The sequence below is a fragment of the Pelodiscus sinensis genome, unplaced genomic scaffold (genome assembly GCF_049634645.1).
Source record: "Pelodiscus sinensis isolate JC-2024 unplaced genomic scaffold, ASM4963464v1 ctg84, whole genome shotgun sequence".
In the NCBI taxonomy this organism is placed as follows: domain Eukaryota; kingdom Metazoa; phylum Chordata; order Testudines; family Trionychidae; genus Pelodiscus; species Pelodiscus sinensis.
The window spans coordinates 391,261-411,330 of record NW_027465889.1 but is presented as its reverse complement, the minus strand read 5'-3'; the positions used below and the strand labels follow the sequence as shown (position 1 = coordinate 411,330).

The following is a 20,070-nucleotide window of genomic DNA, read 5'->3' as shown; positions in this document are numbered from 1 at the left end:
CAGCCCAGCCCCCCCCCACAGAACCTGCTACTCCCTAGGACCCCAACACCCTCAAACCGTCCATCCCCTCTCAGCCCAGCCCCCCCCCAGAACCTGCTACTCCCTTGGGCCCCAACACCGTCAAACCGTCCGTCCGCTCTCAGCCCAGCCCCCCCCCAGAACCTGCTACTCCCTAGGACCCCAACACCCCAAAACGTCCGTCCCCTCTCAGCCCAGCCCCCCCCCCAGAACCTGCTACTCCCTAGGACCCCAACACCCTCAAACCGTTCATCCCCTCTCAGCCCAGCCCCCCCCCAGAACCTGCTACTCCCTAGGGCCCCAACACCCCAAAACGTCCGTCCCCTCTCAGCCCAGCCCCCCCCCAGAACCTGCTACTCCCTAGGGCCCCAACACCCCAAAACGTCCGTCCCCTCTCAGCCCAGCCCCCCCCCAGAACCTGCTACTCCCTAGGACCCCAACACCCCAAAACGTCCGTCCCCTCTCAGCCCAGCCCCCCCCACAGAACCTGCTACTCCCTTGGGCCCCAACACCGTCAAACCGTCCGTCCGCTCTCAGCCCAGCCCCCCCCCAGAACCTGCTACTCCCTAGGACCCCAACACCCCAAAACGTCCGTCCCCTCTCAGCCCAGCCCCCCCCCACAGAACCTGCTACTCCCTTGGGCCCCAACACCGTCAAACCGTTCATCCCCTCTCAGCCCAGCCCCCCCCCACAGAACCTGCTACTCCCTTGGGCCCCAACACCGTCAAACCGTTCATCCCCTCTCAGCCCAGCCCCCCCCACAGAACCTGCTACTCCCTTGGGCCCCAACACCGTCAAACCGTTCATCCCCTCTCAGCCCAGCCCCCCCCAGAACCTGCTACTCCCTAGGGCCCCAACACCCTCAAACCGTTCATCCCCTCTCAGCCCAGCCCCCCCCAGAACCTGCTACTCGCTAGGGCCCCAACACCCTCAAACCGTCCATCCCCTCTCAGCCCAGCCCCCCCCCCCAGAACCTGCTACTCCTAGGGCCCCAACACCGTCAAAATGTTCGTCCCCTCAGCCCAGCCCCCCCCCCCCCAGAACCTGCTACTCCCTAGGGCCGCAACACACCCAAAACTTCCGTCCCCTCCCTACCCCGCCCCCCCCCCACAGAACCCGCTACTCCCTAGGGCCTCAACACCCCCAAACCGTCCATCCCCTCCCTGCCCAGCCTCTCCCCCCGCACAGAACCCGCCACTCCCTAGGGCCCCAGTGTAAACCTGGCCCCACTGGCACCACAGTAAACCAGCTCCGTGGCCACCCCCCCAGGATTCCTCCCAGACAGCCTGGGACAGCAAGGTGGCAGGGACAGACTCTGGCAGCCCCAGAGGGGGGTACAGAACTGTCCTGTGGCCAGGAAGGCCCACGGGACTCGCTGCCACAGGAGAGGCCACCATGGACCATCGTACCCCAAACTAAAAGCAACCTCAGCTCTAGGACAGTAGATCGCCTACAATCGGCTCCTCCCCCAAGCCTGGCCTGGCCCAATGACTGCCCCCACCCCAACACTGGGTGCATACGATACACCCCCACACACACTCTAGCAAGCTCTAAAGAGGCACTGGGGGGCAGAGAAGTACCAGGGGGCAGAGAAGAGGCACTGGGGGGCAGAGAAGAGGCACCAGGGGGCACAGAAGTACCAGGGGGCAGAGAAGAGGCGCCAGGGGGCAGAGAAGAGGCACCGGGGGCAGAGAAGCGGCGGCGGGGGCAGAGAAGCAGCGGCGGGGGGCAGAGAAGCAGCGGCGGGGGGCAGAGAAGAGGCGCTGGGGGCAGAGAAGCCGCACTAGGGGGCAGAGAAGAGGCACTGGGGGGCACAGAAGCAGCACCAGGGGGCAGAGAAGAGGCACCGGGGGGCACAGAAGCAGCGCCAGGGGGCAGAGAAGAGGCGCCGGGGGGCACAGAGGCAGCGCCAGGGGGCAGAGAAGAGGCGCCGGGGGGCACAGAAGCAGCGCCAGGGGGCAGAGAAGAGGCGCCGGGGGGCACAGAGGCAGCGCCAGGGGGCAGAGAAGAGGCGCCGGGGGGCACAGAAGCAGCGCCAGGGGGCAGAGAAGAGGCGCCGGGGGGCACAGAAGCAGCACCAGGGGGCAGAGAAGAGGCGCCGGGGGGCACAGAGGCAGCGCCAGGGGGCAGAGAAGAGGCGCCGGGGGGCACAGAGGCAGCGCCAGGGGGCAGAGAAGAGGCGCCGGGGGGCACAGAGGCAGCGCCAGGGGGCAGAGAAGAGGCGCCGGGAGGCACAGAGGCAGCGCCAGGGGGCAGAGAAGAGGCGCCGGGGGGCACAGAGGCAGCGCCAGGGGGCAGAGAAGAGGCACTGGGGGCACAGAAGCAGCGCCAGGGGGCAGAGAAGAGGCGCTGGGGGGCACAGAGGCAGCGCCAGGGACAGAGAAGAGGCACTGGGGGCACAGAAGCAGCGCCAGGGGGCAGAGAAGAGGCACTGGGGGCACAGAAGCAGTGCCAGGGGGCAGAGAAGAGGCGCCGGGGGGCACAGAGGCAGCGCCAGGGGGCAGAGAAGAGGCACTGGGGGCACAGAAGCAGCGCCAGGGGGCAGAGAAGAGGCACTGGGGGGCACAGAAGCAGCGCCAGGGGGCAGAGAAGAGGCGCTGGGGGGCACAGAAGCAGTGCCAGGGGGCAGAGAAGAGGCGCCGGGGGGCACAGAGGCAGCGCCAGGGGGGCAGAGAAGAGGCGCCGGGGGGCACAGAAGCAGCGCCAGGGGGCAGAGAAGAGGCGCCGGGGGGCACAGAGGCAGCGCCAGGGGGCAGAGAAGAGGCGCTGGGGGGCACAGAAGCAGCACCAGGGGGCAGAGAAGAGGCGCCGGGGGGCACAGAGGCAGCGCCAGGGGGCAGAGAAGAGGCACTGGGGGGCACAGAGGCAGCGCCAGGGGGCAGAGAAGAGGCACTGGGGGGCACAGAAGCAGCGCAGGGGGCAGAGAAGAGGCGCCGGGGGGCAGAGAGGCAGTTCCAGGGGGCAGAGAAGCGGCGGCGGGGGGCAGAGAAGCGGGGGCTGGGACACTGGGGACCTGCAGCCGCAGCATGCCTAGGATTGCCAGGTGTCCGGTTTTTGCCTGGCCAGTTCGGTATTGGGGCCCCCGTCCGGTAACACCCCCCAGAAAACGCCCGCTATTCCGTGTTTCCCTCTGAGGAGTGAGGCGCGTGGGGCCATTCAAAAGTGCAGTGACTTTTTTTTTTTTGCTCAACTTTGGTCTCCCGTTTTTTGTTTTCGTTTTTGTGGTTTTGCTCAAGCAAGTTTGCCACGTTCGGCATTTCCGTGGAAAGCCTCTGGCACGCCGAGGCGCCCACGCGGAGGCAGCGCCGGCGCAGCAGCCCTGCCCGTACCTGCAGGATGTAGTTGCCTGGCGGGATGTCCGTGATGTCGATCCACTGGCAGTCGATGTCGTGTCTGTAGAGTCCCAGCAGCCCACGGTGATCCCCTGCTCGCCGAAGTTGGCGCACTCGTACCGCTTGGCCACGTCTGGAATGGGGGCAGGTCACTCTGCTCCAGCTCCAGCCCCCCGCCCCACAGGGCAGCCCCAGAGAGAGGGGAGCAGAGGCAGAGCCTGCCAGGCAGCACACACCATGGCAATGCCCAGCCGCCGCACCCACCTTCCTGGCACTCCGTGTCCTCCAGGCAGAAGCTGGCCTTGTGGCCCTCGGCCACCTTGCTGCCATTGGGAGTCAGGAGATCATAGTGGGTAAAGATGTCCATGCTGTGATAGTGCCTGAGAGAGACACAACCCACACACATTGCACCCGGAGCCACGCAGTGGGGGGAAAGAGATGGGGCATCCCAGAGATGTGCTGCAATGGGGCACAGGAGACACACGCAGTGGGGGGGGGGGGAAGAGATGGGGCATCCCAGAGATGTGCTGCAGTGGGGCAGAGGAGACACACGCAGTGGGGGGGGGAGACGGGGGATCCCAGAGATGTGCTGCAGCGGGGCAGAGGAGACACACGCAGTGGGGGGGGGGGGAGACGGGGGATCCCAGAGATGTGCTGCAGTGGGGCAGAGGAGACACATGCAGTGGGGGGGGGGGAGACGGGGGATCCCAGAGATGTGCTGCAGTGGGGGGGGGACACACGCAGTGGAGGGGGGAGACGGGGGAACCCAGAGATGTGCTGCAGCGGGGGGGGGGAGACACGCAGTGTGGGGGGGAGAGATGGGGGATCCCAGAGATGTGCTGCAGTGGGGGGGGGGGACACATGCAGTGGAGGAGGGAGATGGGGGATCCCAGAGATGTGCTGCAGTGGGGGGGGAGCTGGGGGATCCCAGAGACGTGCTGCAGTGGGGGGGAGATATAGGCAGTGGAGGGGGAGACGGGGGATCCCAGAGATGTGCTGCAGTGGGGGGGGGGATACACACAGTGGAGGGGGAGACGGGGGATCCCAGAGATGTGCTGCAGTGGGGGGGGGGGAGATACACACAGTGGAGGGGAAGACGGGGGATCCCAGAGATGTGCTGCAGTGGGGGGGGGGGGAGATACACACAGTGGAGGGGAAGACGGGGGATCCCAGAGATGTGCTGCAGTGGGGGGGGGGGAGATACACACAGTGGAGGGGAAGACGGGGGGATCCCAGAGATGTGCTGCAGTGGGGGGGGGGGGAGATACACACAGTGGAGGGGAAGACGGGGGATCCCAGAGATGTGCTGCAGTGGGAGGGAGATACAGGCAGTGGAGGGGGAGACAGGGGATCCCAGAGATGTGCTGCAGTGGGGGGGGAGCTGGGGGATCCCAGAGATGTGCTGCAGTGGGGGGGAGATACAGACAGTGGGGGGGGGAAACGGGGAATCCCAGAGATGTGCTGCAGTGGGGGGGAGATACAGGCAGTGGAGGGGGAGACGGGGGATCCCAGAGACGTGCTGCATCTGGAGTGCTCGGTGTGACTGTTTTGTGACTGTAGCCAGCCCGGGGTTTGAGCAATTCGCCCTGAGCAGCTGCCCTCAGTGGTGCCCAGGCCCGGCCCGGTCCGTCAGTGGCGCAAGGCCCGTGCAGGGGGCCCAGCGCACGGCCCCACAGGACTCACCGTGTGGCGGAGCAGGCAGCCACCAAGCACCAGTCAGGCCTCCTCCAGACCTTGCCTGGCCTCCCCCCAGGCTCTGCCCAGCCCTGCCCAGCCTCCCGCTGGCCTCTGCCCGGCCCTGCCCGGCCTCCCCTCAGCCTCCTCCGGACCCTGCCCGGCCTTCCCTCAGCCTCCTCCGGACCCTGCCCGGCCTCCCCTCAGCATCCACCGGCCCCTGCCCGGCCTCCCCTCAGCATCCTCCGGACCCTGCCCGGCCTTCCCTCAGCATCCACCGGACCCTGCCCGGCCTCCCCTCAGCATCCACCGGACCCTGCCCGGCCTCCCCTCAGCATCCTCCGGACCCTGCCCGGCCTTCCCTCAGCCTCCTCCGGACCCTGCCCGGCCTCCCCTCAGCATCCACCGGACCCTGCCCGGCCTCCCCTCAGCATCCTCCGGACCCTGCCCGGCCTTCCCTCAGCATCCTCCGGACCCTGCCCGGCCTTCCCTCAGCATCCGCACGGCCCCTGCCCGGCCTCCCCTCAGCATCCTCCGGACCCTGCCCGGCCTTCCCTCAGCATCCACCGGACCCTGCCCGGCCTCCCCTCAGCATCCTCCGGACCCTGCCCGGCCTTCCCTCAGCCTCCTCCGGACCCTGCCCGGCCTCCCCTCAGCATCCTCCGGACCCTGCCCGGCCTCCCCTCAGCATCCACCGGACCCTGCCCGGCCTCCCCTCAGCATCCTCCGGACCCTGCCCGGCCTTCCCTCAGCCTCCTCCGGACCCTGCCCGGCCTCCCCTCAGCATCCACCGGACCCTGCCCGGCCTCCCCTCAGCATCCTCCGGACCCTGCCCGGCCTCCCCTCAGCATCCTCCGGACCCTGCCCGGCCTTCCCTCAGCATCCGCACGGCCCCTGCCCGGCCTCCCCTCAGCATCCTCCGGACCCTGCCCGGCCTTCCCTCAGCATCCGCACGGCCCCTGCCCGGCCTCCCCTCAGCATCCACCGGACCCTGCCCGGCCTCCCCTCAGCATCCTCCGGATCCTGCCCGGCCTCCCCTGACCCCTGCCCGGCCTTCCCTCAGCATCCTCCGGACCCTGCCCGGCCTTCCCTCAGCATCCTCCGGACCCTGCCCGGCCTCCCCTCAGCCTCCTCCGGATCCTGCCCGGCCTCCCCTGGCCCCTGCCCGGCCTCCCCTCAGCATCCTCCGGACCCTGCCCGGCCTCCCCTCAGCATCCTCCGGACCCTGCCCGGCCTCCCCTCAGCATCCTCCGGACCCTGCCCGGCCTTCCCTCAGCATCCGCCCAGCCCCTGCCCGGCCTCCCCTCAGCCTCCTCCGGACCCTGCCCGGCCTCCCCTCAGCATCCTCCGGACCCTGCCCGGCCTCCCCTCAGCCTCCTCCGGACCCTGCCCGGCCTCCCCTCAGCCTCCTCCGGACCCTGCCCGGCCTCCCCTCAGCCTCCTCCGGACCCTGCCCGGCCTCCCCTCAGCCTCCACCGGACCCTGCCCGGCCTCCCCTCAGCATCCTCCGGACCCTGCCCGGCCTCCCCTCAGCCTCCACCGGACCCTGCCCGGCCTCCCCTCAGCCTCCTCCGGACCCTGCCCGGCCTCCCCTCAGCCTCCACCGGACCCTGCCCGGCCTCCCCTCAGCATCCACCGGACCCTGCCCGGCCTCCCCTCAGCATCCTCCGGACCCTGCCCGGCCCCCCCTCAGCATCCACCGGACCCTGCCCGGCCTCCGCCTGGCCTCCTCCAGACCCTGCCCGGCCTCCCCTCAGCCTCCTCCGGACCCTGCCCGGCCTCCCCTCAGCCTCCACCGGACCCTGCCCAGCCTCCCCTCAGCATCCTCCGGACCCTGCCCGGCCTCCCCTCAGCATCCTCCGGACCCTGCCTGGCCTCCCCTCAGCATCCTCCGGACCCTGCCTGGCCTCCGCCCGGCCTCCTCCGGACCCTGCCCGGCCTTCCCTCAGCATCCGCCCGGCCCCTGCCTGGCCTCCCCTCAGCATCCTCCGGACCCTGCCTGGCCTCCGCCCGGCCTCCTCCGGACCCTGCCCGGCCTTCCCTCAGCATCCGCCCGGCCCCTGCCTGGCCTCCCCTCAGCATCCTCCGGACCCTGCCTGGCCTCCGCCCGGCCTCCCCTCAGCCTCCACCAGACCCTGCCCAGTCACCCTCCAGGCTCTGCCTAGCACCTGCCAGCCCCTGCCTGGCCTCCCCTCAGCCTCCCACCAGCCTCCGCCAGACCCTGCCCGGCCCCGCAGGGCCTCTGCCTCCAGCAGCCCCATGTAGGCCCATAAGAACCTAAGCGCGGCCAGATGGGGTCAGACCAGGGCCCGTCCAGCCCAGCACCCTGTCGGCTGCCAGTGGCCAGTGCCGGGTGCCCCAGAGGGAGGGGACACAACAGGGAACCCTGATCCCCCCCCGTCACCCACCTCCAGAGCAACGGAGGTGGGGACCCCGTCCCTACCCCTCCTGGCTCGTGGCCATGGATGGCCCCCCCATGAATGTATCTGGCTCTTTGTCGACCCGTTAAAGTCCTGGCCTTCGCCGCACGCTCTGGCCCAGCTGCGCCCTGCTTCCCTGGCCCCGGCAAGCCGCCCGGGTACCTGTGGCATTCGTGCCAGACCCAGGAGTGGCGCCCGGCCTTGGGGCGGAAGTCAGCGCGGCCGTTGTTGTGGATCTGGGAGGAGAAGCGCAGCAGGCGGCGGTGCCCATAGGGCCAGTTGGCGTTGCGGGCGCTGCTGGCGAGACAGTTCTCCTCCGCCGCGCAGTACAGCATGTGCAAGGGCCGGTCCTCTATGTAGGCCGTCTCCTGCACCAGCGGGGCGTGCAGCAGCAGGTCCGAGGCAGCTGCAGGGAGAGAGGCCTGCTCACTGCTGGGGGGGGAGCCTGCTCACTGCTGGGGGGGAGCCTGCTCACTGCTGGGGGGGGGAGCCTGCTCACTGCTGGGGGGGGAGACTGCTCACTGCTGGGGGGGGGAGCCTGCTCACTGCTGGGGGGGGAGCCTGCTCACTGCCAGGGGGGAGCCTACTTACTGCTGGGGGGGGAGCCTGCTCACTGCCGGGGGGGAGGAGCCTGCTCACTGCCAGGGGGGAGGAGCCTGCTCACTGCTGGGGGGGAGCCTGCTCACTGCTGGGGGGGGAGCCTGCTCACTGCTGGGGGGGGAGCCTGCTCACTGCTGGGGGGGGAGACTGCTCACTGCTGGGGGGGGAGCCTGCTCACTGCTGGGGGGGGAGCCTGCTCACTGCTGGGGGGGAGCCTACTTACTGCTGGGAGGGGAGCCTGCTCACTGCTGGGGGGGAGCCTGCTCACTGCCAGGGGGGGTGGAGCCTGCTCATTGCTGGGGGGGGGAGCCTGCTCACTGCTGGGGGGGGAGCCTGCTCACTGCTGGGGGGGAGCCTACTTACTGCTGGGAGGGGAGCCTGCTCACTGCCAGGGGGGAGGAGCCTGCTCACTGCTGGGGGGGAGCCTACTTACTGCTGGGAGGGGAGCCTGCTCACTGCCGGGGGGGGAGCCTGCTCACTGCCAGGGGGGGAGGAGCCTGCTCACTGCTGGGGGGGAGCCTGCTCACTGCCAGGGGGGGAGGAGCCTGCTCACTGCTGGGGGGGAGCCTGCTCACTGCTGGGGGGGGAGCCTGCTCACTGCTGGGGGGGAGCCTGCTCACTGCCAGGGGGGAGGAGCCTGCTCACTGCTGGGGGGGAGCCTGCTCACTGCTGGGGGGGAGCCTGCTCACTGCTGGGGAGGGAGGAGCCTGCTCACTGCTGGGGGTGTGGGAGGGGAAGATCATGGCCAGATTTAGTTAAAGTACAAGGATGGCAAGTTCTAAGCCAATCTGGGACAGCGCATGGGGGGATAGAGTAGCCAATCGGCATGGGGGGACAGAGCGGACAATCAGTGCAGGGGACACAGCAGCCAATCAACACGGGGGGGGGGGGAACAGAGCAGCCAATCGGCACAGAGAGGGGGGAACAGAGCAGCCAATCGGCACAGAGAGGGGGGAACAGAGCAGCCAATCAGCGTGGGGTAGGAAAGAGCAGCCAATCGGCGCTGGGGGACAGAGCAGTCAATCGGCGTGGGGCGTGGGGCTGAGAGGAGGTGCCCAGGTGGGGCCCGTGCCCCGCCCCCTGCCCACCCCGCTCACCTCTCTGAGCAGATGACCCCGGCGGCGAAGCGGGTGCCCGTCTTCTTGCAGTTGAAGCTGCTGCCGTGGTGCTGGCAGTGGGTCAGCGCCATCTCGTGGCCAGCGCAGCGCACGCCGCTCAGCACCATCTCTGTCACGTTGCTGGCGTCCCAGTACCACGTCTCCTGGGAGAGAGGTCCGGCTGGTCAGAGACCCACACGCCCACCCCGGGCGCGCCCCGTGCCCAGCCCCGCCTGAGCCGCTAACCCCGCCAGCAGCTCCCAGAAACCAAGCATCCCTCCCCCAGCTCCCTGGGCCCTGGGAGCCCTGCCCCCCCACACTCCCAGTGGGGCGGGCACTGGCCCCAGGCCCTCGCACACCCTGGCCCAGCTGGCGACAGGCCACCATGGCCCTCACCGCAGACCCTGCCCCACGGCCCTCGGTTGGGGTCCTTCCTCCTACTATGAGGAGCCGGGACAGCGCCGAGGGCTCTGAGCATGCAGCTCCCGGCCAGCTGGCAGCCCTTGCCCCCAGGGTCCCGGACGCTGTGCCTGGTTAGCGGCCCTGGCCAAGCCAGCGCTACGACCCACTTGTAAGCCGTGGTTCGCGAATCCCAGGCCCAGCTGGCGACAAGCCACCATGGCCTCCAGGGTGCCCCAGCCGTCGCCACAGACCAGGCCCCACCTGGGGCGCCCGTTGCTCCCAGTGCCCACGGCCACCTCGACCCGTCCCTCAAAGCGGCTCCGGCCCCCACTCAGGCGAATCTGCGGAGAGAAAGTGGCGAGGCCTGGTCAGCGGGGGGAGTGGGAAGGGCTGGCCCCCGGGGCAGCCCCTGCAGCCGAGGCCCGGTGTCTCAGAGCCTGTGCAGGCTGCCAGGGAGTGCCCAGCGCTCTCTGCCCTCTCCTGCTGCAGGTGCGTCAGGTGCAGGGCCAGCCCCTCCCAGCACAGCCCACCACAGCCCGGCGTGGCAGGACCACGAGGGAGCCTGTGCCACGTGGCTCCAGCCCCAGCCAGCTGCCAACACCCTGATGTAGGCTGGCGATGGGGCCACGGAGGCGGGTGTCAAATCAGCACTCCTTGTTCGCAGGGAGCAAGGGAGGGCCCACCGGAGGGGAGGGGGCTGCATGCGCCCAGCTTGCTTGCTGCCCACCCCCCACGGGCATGCAGGGAGCATGCAGCCCGGGCTGGCCCAAGGGTTATTGGTGCCTTCGGCAAATGTGACTTTGGCACCTCCGCTGGTCAGTACTTTGGGGGACGCAGCAGGGGAGCCAGCCCTAAAACCCCTGCATGGCCGGCACCGCCTGGCGGTGGGGTGTGGGGGGGGGGGCGGAGGCTCTATGTGTGGCCAACTGCACTTGGCGGGGGGGGCTCTGTGTGTGGCCAACTGCGCTTGGCGGGGGGGGGCTCTGTGTGTGGCCAACTGCGCTTGGCGGGGGGGGGCTCTATGTGGCCTGCTGGGCCAACTGCCCTTGGCGGGGGGGGGGCTCTGTGTGTGGCCAACTGCGCTTGGCGGGGGGGGCTCTGTGTGTGGCCAACTGCCCTTGGCGGGGGGGGCTCTATGTGTGGCCAACTGCACTTGGCGGGGGGGGGCTCTGTGTGTGGCCAACTGCGCTTGGCGGGGGGGGGCTCTGTGTGTGGCCAACTGCGCTTGGCGGGGGGGGGGCTCTGTGTGTGGCCAACTGCGCTTGGCGGGGGGGGGGCTCTGTGTGTGGCCAACTGCGCTTGGCGGGGGGGGGGCTCTGTGTGTGGCCAACTGCACTTGGCGGGGGGGGGGGCTCTGTGTGTGGCCAAACTGCACTTGGCGGGGGGGGGGGGCTCTGTGTGTGGCCAACTGCACTTGGCGGGGGGGGGGGCTCTGTGTGTGGCCAACTGCACTTGGCGGGGGGGGGGGCTCTGTGTGTGGCCAACTGCACTTGGCGGCGAGGGGGGGGCTCTGTGTGTGGCCAACTGCGCTTGGCGGCGAGGGGGGGGCTCTGTGTGTGGCCAACTGCGCTTGGCGGCGAGGGGGGGGCTCTGTGTGTGGCCAACTGCACTTGGCGGGGGGGGAGGCTCTGTGTGTGGCCAACTGCACTTGGCGGCGAGGGGGGGGGCTCTGTGTGTGGCCAACTGCGCTTGGCGGCGAGGGGGGGGCTCTGTGTGTGGCCAACTGCACTTGGCGGGGGGGGGGGGCTCTGTGTGTGGCAAACTGCGCTTGGCGGCGAGGGGGGGGCTCTGTGTGTGGCCAACTGCACTTGGCGGGGGGGGGGGCTCTGTGTGTGGCCAACTGCGCTTGGCGGGGGGGGGGCTCTGTGTGTGGCCAACTGCCCTTGGCGGGGGGGGGGCTCTGTGTGTGGCCAACTGCACTTGGCGGGGGGGGGGGGGCTCTGTGTGTGGCCAACTGCACTTGGCGGGGGGGGGGGCTCTGTGTGTGGCCAACTGCACTTGGCGGGGGGGGGGGCTCTGTGTGTGGCCAACTGCACTTGGCGGGGGGGGGGCTCTGTGTGTGGCCAACTGCACTTGGCGGGGGGGGGGCTCTGTGTGTGGCCAACTGCGCTTGGCGGCGAGGGGGGGGGGCTCTGTGTGTGGCCAACTGCGCTTGGCGGCGAGGGGGGGGGGCTCTGTGTGTGGCCAACTGCACTTGGCGGGGGGGGGGGCTCTGTGTGTGGCCAACTGCACTTGGCGGGGGGGGGGCTCTGTGTGTGGCCAACTGCACTTGGCGGCGAGGGGGGGGGCTCCGTGTGTGGCCAACTGCACTTGGCGGCGAGGGGGGGGCTCGTGTGTGGCCAACTGCACTTGGCGGCGAGGGGGGGGGCTCTGTGTGTGGCCAACTGCACTTGGCGGGGGGGGGGCTCTGTGTGTGGCCAACTGCACTTGGCGGGCGGGGGGGGGGCTCTGTGTGTGGCCAACTGCGCTTGGCGGCGAGGGGGGGGGCTCTGTGTGTGGCCAACTGCACTTGGCGGCGAGGGGGGGGGCTCTGTGTGTGGCCAACTGCACTTGGCGGCGAGGGGGGGGGCTCTGTGTGTGGCCAACTGCACTTGGCGGGGGGGGGCTCTGTGTGTGGCCAACTGCACTTGGCGGCGAGGGGGGGGCACTGTGTGTGGCCAACTGCACTTGGCGGCGAGGGGGGGGCTCTGTTGTGGCCAACTGCACTTGGCGGCGAGGGGGGGGCGCTGTGTGTGGCCAACTGCACTTGGCGGCGAGGGGGGGGCTCTGTGTGTGGCCAACTGCACTTGGCGGCGAGGGGGGGGCTCTGAGTGTGGCCAACTGCACTTGGCGGCGAGGGGGGGGGCTCTGTGTGTGGCCAACTGCACTTGGCGGCGAGGGGGGGGCTCTGTGTGTGGCCAACTGCACTTGGCGGCGAGGGGGGGGCTCTGAGTGTGGCCAACTGCACTTGGCGGGAGGGGGGGGAGGCTCTGTGTGTGGCCAACTGCACTTGGCGGCGAGGGGGGGGCTCTGTGTGTGGCCAACTGCACTTGGCGGGAGGGGGGGGAGGCTCTGTGTGTGGCCAACTGCACTTGGCGGCGGGGGGGGGCTCTGTGTGTGGTCGGCTGCACCTGGCGGTGGGGGGGAGGCTCTGTGTGTGGCTGGCTGCACGTGGCGGTGGGGGAGGGCTCTATGTGTGGCTGGCTGCACCTGGCGGTGGGGGGAGGCTCTGTGTGTGGCTGGCTGCACCTGGCGGCGGTGGGGGGAGGCTCTGTGTGTGGCCGGCTGCACCTGGCGGCGGTGGGGGGGAGGCTGTGTGTGTGGCTGGCTGCACCTGGCGGCGGTGGGGGGGGAGGCTCTGTGTGTGGCCGGCTGCACCTGGCAGCGGTGGGGGGGAGGCTCTGTGTGTGTGGCTGGCTGCACCTGGCGGCGGGGGGGGGGGAGGCTCTGTGTGTGGCCGGCTGCACCTGGCGGCGGTGGGGGGAGGCTCTGTGTGTGGCCGGCTGCACCTGGCGGCGGTGGGGGGGAGGCTCTGTGTGTGGCTGGCTGCACCTGGCGGCGGTGGGGGGGAGGCTCTGTGTGTGGCCGGCTGCACCTGGCAGTGGGGGGGGGAGGCTCTGTGAGTTGCTGGCTGCACTGGCGGCGGTGGGGGGAGGCTCTGTGTGTGGCCGGCTGCACCTGGCGGTGGGGAGGGAGGCTCTGTGTGTGGCCGGCTGCACCTGGCGGCGGTGGGGGGAGGCTCTGTGTGTGGCCGGCTGCACCTGGCAGCGGTGGGGGGAGGCTCTGTGTGTGGCCCGCTGCACCTGGCGACGGTGGGGGAGGCTCTGTGTGTGGCTGGCTGCACCTGGCGGCGGTGGGGGGAGGCTCTGTGTGTGGCCGGCTGCACCTGGCGGCGGTGGGGGGAGGCTGTGTGTGTGGCTGGCTGCACCTGGCGGCGGTGGGGGGGGAGGCTCTGTGTGTGGCCGGCTGCACCTGGCGGCGGTGGGGGGAGGCTCTGTGTGTGTGGCTGCTGCACCTGGCGGCGGGGGGGGGGGAGGCTCTGTGTGTGGCTGGCTGCACCTGGCGGCGGTGGGGGGGAGGCTCTGTGTGTGGCCGGCTGCACCTGGCAGTGGGGGGGGGAGGCTCTGTGAGTTGCTGGCTGCACCTGGCGGCGGTGGGGGGGAGGCTCTGTGTGTGGCCGGCTGCACCTGGCGGTGGGGGAGGGAGGCTCTGTGTGTGGCCGGCTGCACCTGGCGGCGGTGGGGGGGAGGCTCTGTGTGTGGCCGGCTGCACCTGGCAGCGGTGGGGGGGAGGCTCTGTGTGTGGCCCGCTGCACCTGGCGGCGGTGGGGGGGAGGCTCTGTGTGTGGCCAGCTGCACCTGGCGGCGGTGAGGGGGAGGCTCTGTGTGTGGCCGGCTGCACCTGGCAGTGGGGGGGGAGGGGGAGGCTCTGTGTGTGGCCTCTGTGTGGACGGCGCTCTGTGAAGATAAGGGATCTTCCGGAAAAGGTTTTATTTTCCGAAAGATCCCGTCTAGACTGGCGCTTTTCTCCAGCAAAGCCCCAAGCCGGAAAAAAGTGGCAGCCATGTTTATGTAAATGCCGCGGGGGATATTTAAATCCCCCGCGGCATTTGCAATTCCGAAGTGTCTCATTAGTATCCCTTTTCCGGAAAAGGGTGCCAGTGTAGACACAGCCTACAAGTTTTCTTGGCGAAAAATATGCTAATGAGCAGGGCTTGACAAATAGTGTCATCTACTTGCCCGTGGTGAGTAGATTACACCCCGGACAAGCCGGCGCGGAGCGATCTGCGCATGCGCAGAGCACAGAACCGCGCAGCTGGCGAGCGGGCTCATCACCACTCGGCGAGCCCTGATAACGAGGGACTCATTTGCATAAGTCACAATCTTATTTGCATATTTTCTGTCAATCCGTTTTTGCGCGAGGGGGTTTTGCGCAAAAACAAGCAGTGTGGAGGTTTTCTTTTTGCACAAAACGCCCTTTTTCTGCAAGATCAGTACACCTCCTTTTTGGGGGCATAAGGATCTCGCGGGAAAAGGGGGTTTTGCGCAAAAAGAAAACCTCCACACTGCTTGTTTTCGCGCAAAAACGGATTGACAGAAAATATGCAAATGAGCTAGCTACTCATGCAAATGAGTCCCTCATTAGCATATTTTTTGCCAAGAAAACGCGTCGTGTAGACGTAGACTTAAAGCCCGGCTCCCTAAGTGCCTGCCTAGTTGGCCTGCATGCAGCGCAAAACAGCCAACTGTGGGGTGCTCGGGACCTCCCCTCCCCATGGGCCCAGGCGGGGGGCAGCCAGTGCTGGGCCATGGTCTCCTGCTGCCAGGCCTGGGGGGGCTGTGAACAGAACAGACCCTAGTGGGACACGCCCCCACCTGGACAGGCACACTCCTGAGACCCATGGAATGGGCAGAGACCCACAGCGGAGCAGGGCCATGTACTCTGGGGGGCTGCCCCCAAGTACCTAACCGCGTGGGTGTGACCCTCTCCTTTCAGCCTCACCAGCTGCCACTGAGGCTGGGCTCAGCCCTGGGGGCACGGTAATCCCACAGCTGGCATGGCCCCCCCCACCCTGCGCAGGGGGCTCCCCCCGGGCCGGGTATTCCTAGGGCGGGTTCCAGTCAGCTCTGCGGGGCAGCAGCCTGTCAGTGGACAGGGGCCCGTGTCAGAGGACCCTGGGCTCCCCCCGCCCACCCCTGCACGTGCCGCTGACCATGGTCTCGTAGCCCATGTAGGGGGTGTTGCAGCGGACCCCGGCGTCCTCAGCGTGCTTGCAGTCCTCCTCGGTGATGTTCTTGTAGGGGCAGCTCCACAGCGACGTCTCGGAGCCGGTGCATTGCACCTCGTTCATGTGGATCGGCCCCATCCCTGCGCACGAGGAGCCGGCAGCCAGTGCCCCAGGCAATCCCCACGCTCCCCTCCCCCTCCCCCTCCCCCTCCCCCTAGGGGCCCTTCCCCTCGTCCCAGCCCTCCCCTGCTGGGCACGCATGGGGGCCTTCTCTGGCCCAGCACCCCGCATGCCCCAAACTGGGGTCCCTGGAGAGGCTGGCAGAGGGGCAGGGGCCAGCACTCACCGAGAGCTGAACCCCCCTCATGCCGGGAGAGCCCCCTTGTCGGCCCCACCTGCCTGCCTCGGTTCTCCCCCTTCAGAGAACAGGCTCAGGCTGAAACAGGCCCCAGGGCTGCCCCACACCTTGTCCCAGCTCACCTTGTCCCAGGCGTGCCCCCGTCAGAGCCTCCTTGGCGCTGCCGAAGCCCAGCTCGCGGCACACCACGCTGGCGGCCAGTAGGTTCCAGCGGTCATCACAGACGGTGCCCCACTCGCCATTCTTCAGCACCTCCACCCGGCCTTCCCCAGCCGTGGCACCGCCCTTCAGCCGGACGCGCGGCTGCAGGAGCATGGCAGCACGTCACGGGACAGCCCTGCCCAGAGCCCGGCCCCCACCGGCAGGCGGCGAGGCAGAGAGCGCTTACCTGGCCCTGCTGCTGTCGCCGCTGCTTCTTCTGGGCACTGCCAGTGGCAAAGAGGGGCCCTGGCACGCAGCTCACCACGGCAGGCATCCCGCCCTTGCACGCCCCCGTGGCGTTGCCCTTGTAGAATTCCAAGGGGCACGTGGAGATGTGCACCTCGCTCCCCGTGCAAGCCACGGAGTGCAGCCGGTAGCTGAGCGGCTGCCGCTCCAGGTACAACCTGCTGGGCAGACAGCAGAGCACGGAGCGCGTGAGTGCCCGGCAGGGGACAGGCAGCGGGTGACGGGCGCCCAGCGGCTCTCGCCATCCATGACCAACGCCGACCAGCAGGGAAGAGAGAGACGGTCGCTCCGTGGCCCAGCCCCTGCCCCAGCCAGCAAGGCCCACGCTCCCTCACCAGGCAGCCCCAGAGCAGGCCACGGGCCTTTGGACGCCAGAGCCCTCGGCGCCTGGCACCCATTTACCTCTTGGGACCCCCAAAGTCCTCCCTGCGCGTGTGTTTGGGGCGAGCTTTGGAGAACAGCCTGGAAAATAGAAAACAACAGTCAAGGGTTCGGGACCCGGGGGCCCACCCAGGGCCTGCACCACCAGCCAGGTTTCCAGCAGCCTCCAGGGCCCAGCCAGACCCACCTGGATACAGCCCGGGGCCGGCCAGTCCACAAGCTGCAGGCGGGGCAGCTGCTCATGCCTCCGGCCGGAAATGAGTCACCACTGCAGGGACTTCATTTCCCACCTCACGGCCCATGACAAGCATGACGCAGGCATGTCCTGTGTCACGCCACTCACCCAGGCAGGCAGGCACATGCTCCCTAGAAGGCAGCTGGCGGCAAGCCACGTGCTCCCCGCTCCGGCAGCCCTGTGCCACTCACAGCCTCACCCACCAGGCAAGGTTACAGGGCATCTCCCCCAGGGACCTGCGCTCAGCACAGCCACAAGCCCCAGTGCCCCCCCAGTGCGATGTCAGCCTCCCCAGGCACCGCCCTCCTGCACCCGAATTCCCCGCCCTCGACGGCCCTCCTGCCCCGCCCTCAACTGCCCTCCTGCACCCGAATTCCCTGCCCTCGACGGCCCTCCTGCCCTGCCCTCAACTGCCCTCCTGCACCCGAATTCCCTGCCCTCGACGGCCCTCCTGCCCTGCCCTCAACTGCCCTCCTGCACCCGAATTCCCCGCCCTCGACGGCCCTCCTGCCCCGCCCTCAACTGCCCTCCTGCACCCGAATTCCCCGCCCTCGACGGCCCTCCTGCCCCGCCCTCAACCGCCCTCCTGCACCCGAATTCCGCGCCCTCGACGGCCCTCCTGCCCCGCCCTCAACCGCCCTCCTGCACCCGAATTCCCCGCCCTCGACGGCCCTCCTGCCCCGCCCTCAACCGCCCTCCTGCACCCGAATTCCCCGCCCTCGACGGCCCTCCTGCCCCGCCCTCAACTGCCCTCCTGCACCCGAATTCCCTGCCCTCGACGGCCCTCCTGCCCTGCCCTCAACTGCCCTCCTGCACCCGAATTCCCCGCCCTCGACGGCCCTCCTGCCCCGCCCTCAACTGCCCTCCTGCACCCGAATTCCCCGCCCTCGACGGCCCTCCTGCCCCGCCCTCAACCGCCCTCCTGCACCCGAATTCCGCGCCCTCGACGGCCCTCCTGCCCCGCCCTCAACCGCCCTCCTGCACCCGAATTCCCCGCCCTCGACGGCCCTCCTGCCCCGCCCTCAACCGCCCTCCTGCACCCGAATTCCCCGCCCTCGACGGCCCTCCTGCCCCGCCCTCAACCGCCCTGCTGCACCCGAATTCCCCGCCCTCGACGGCCCTCCTGCCCTGCCCTCAACTGCCCTCCTGCACCCGAATTCCCCACCCTCGACGGCCCTCCTGCCCCGCCCTCAACTGCCCTCCTGCACCCGAATTCCCCGCCCTCGACGGCCCTCCTGCCCTGCCCTCAACTGCCCTCCTACACCCGAATTCCCCGCCCTCGACGGCCCTCCTGCCCCGCCCTCAACTGCCCTCCTGCACCCGAATTCCCCGCCCTCGACGGCCCTCCTGCCCCGCCCTCAACCGCCCTCCTGCACCCGAATTCCCCGCCCTCGACGGCCCTCCTGCCCTGCCCTCAACCGCCCTCCTGCACCCGAATTCCCCGCCCTCGACGGCCCTCCTGCCCCGCCCTCAACTGCCCTCCTACACCCGAATTCCGCGCCCTCGACGGCCCTCCTGCCCCGCCCTCAACTGCCCTCCTGCACCCGAATTCCCCGCCCTCGACGGCCCTCCTGCCCCGCCCTCAACCACCCTCCTGCACCCGAATTCCCCGCCCTCGACGGCCCTCCTGCCCCGCCCTCAACTGCCCTCCTGCACCCGAATTCCCCGCCCTCGACAGCCCTCCTGCCCTGCCCTCAACCGCCCTCCTACACCCGAATTCCCCGCCCTCGACGGCCCTCCTGCCCCGCCCTCAACTGCCCTCCTGCACCCGAATTCCCCGCCCTCGACGGCCCTCCTGCCCTGCCCTCAACCGCCCTCCTACACCCGAATTCCCCGCCCTCGACGGCCCTCCTGCCCCGCCCTCAACCGCCCTGCTGCACCCGAATTCCCCGCCCTCGACGGCCCTCCTGCCCCGCCCTCAACTGCCCTCCTCCACCCGAATTCCCCGCCCTCGACGGCCCTCCTGCCCCGCCCTCAACCGCCCTCCTACACCCGAATTCCCCGCCCTCGACGGCCCTCCTGCCCTGCCCTCAACCGCCCTGCTGCACCCGAATTCCCCGCCCTCGACGGCCCTCCTGCCCTGCCCTCAACTGCCCTCCTGCACCCGAATTCCCCGCCCTCGACGGCCCTCCTGCCCTGCCCTCAACTGCCCTCCTGCACCCGAATTCCCCGCCCTCGACGGCCCTCCTGCCCCGCCCTCAACCGCCCTCCTGCACCCGAATTCCCCGCCCTCGACGGCCCTCCTGCCCTGCCCTCAACTGCCCTCCTACACCCGAATTCCCCGCCCTCGACGGGCCTCCTGCCCTGCCCTCAACTGCCCTCCTGCACCCGAATTCCCCGCCCTCGACGGCCCTCCTGCCCTGCCCTCAACTGCCCTCCTGCACCCGAATTCCCCGCCCTCGACGGCCCTCCTGCCCCGCCCTCAACCGCCCTCCTACACCCGAATTCCCCGCCCTCGACGGCCCTCCTGCCCTGCCCTCAACCGCCCTCCTGCACCCGAATTCCCCGCCCTCGACGGCGCTCCTGCCCCGCCCTCAACCGCCCTCCTGCACCCGAATTCCCCGCCCTCGACGGCCCTCCTGCCCCGCCCTCAACTGCCCTCCTGCACCCGAATTCCCCGCCCTCGACGGCCCTCCTGCCCCGCCCTCAACCGCCCTCCTGCACCCGAATTCCCCGCCATAGACGGCCCTCCTGCCCCGCCCTCAACCGCCCTCCTGCACCCGAATTCCCCGCCCTCGACGGCCCTCCTGCCCCGCCCTCAACCGCCCTCCTGCACCCGAATTCCCCGCCCTCGACGGCCCTCCTGCCCCGCCCTCAACTGCCCTCCTGCACCCGAATTCCCCGCCCTCGACGGCCCTCCTGCCCTGCCCTCAACCGCCCTCCTACACCCGAATTCCCTGCCCTCGACGGCCCTCCTGCCCCGCCCTCAACTGCCCTCCTACACCCGAATTCCCCGCCCTCGACGGCCCTCCTGCCCTGCCCTCAACCGCCCTCCTACACCCGAATTCCCCGCCCTCGACGGCCCTCCTGCCCTGCCCTCAACCGCCCTCCTACACCCGAATTCCCCGCCCTCGACTGCCCTCCTGCTCTGCCCTCAACCGCCCTCCTGCACCCGAATTCCCCGCCCTCGACGGCCCTCCTGCCCCGCCCTCAACTGCCCTCCTGCACCCGAATTCCCCGCCCTCGACGGCCCTCCTGCCCCGCCCTCAACCGCCCTCCTGCACCCGAATTCCCTGCCCTCGACGGCCCTCCTGCCCTGCCCTCAACAGCCCTCCTGCACCCGAATTCCCCGCCCTCGACGGCCCTCCTGCCCTGCCCTCAACAGCCCTCCTACACCCGAATTCCCTGCCCTTGACGGCCCTCCTGCCCCACCCTCAACTGCCCTCCTGCACCCGAATT

At 69.6% G+C, this 20,070-nt stretch overlaps 1 protein-coding gene across 1 annotated transcript in view; it reads right to left on the bottom strand.

The window, feature by feature from the left end:
* Nucleotides 1-20,070, bottom strand: part of LOXL3 (lysyl oxidase like 3) — a 56,414-nt gene that overhangs the window by 3,798 nt on the left and 32,546 nt on the right. The window contains 10 exon segments of the mRNA XM_075916053.1: nt 3,348-3,418; nt 3,421-3,483; nt 3,615-3,730; nt 7,607-7,850; nt 9,143-9,305; nt 9,711-9,884; nt 15,236-15,390; nt 15,731-15,911; nt 15,997-16,216; nt 16,458-16,517. Coding sequence (XP_075772168.1) covers nt 3,348-3,418; nt 3,421-3,483; nt 3,615-3,730; nt 7,607-7,850; nt 9,143-9,305; nt 9,711-9,884; nt 15,236-15,390; nt 15,731-15,911; nt 15,997-16,216; nt 16,458-16,517 — 1,447 coding nt within the window.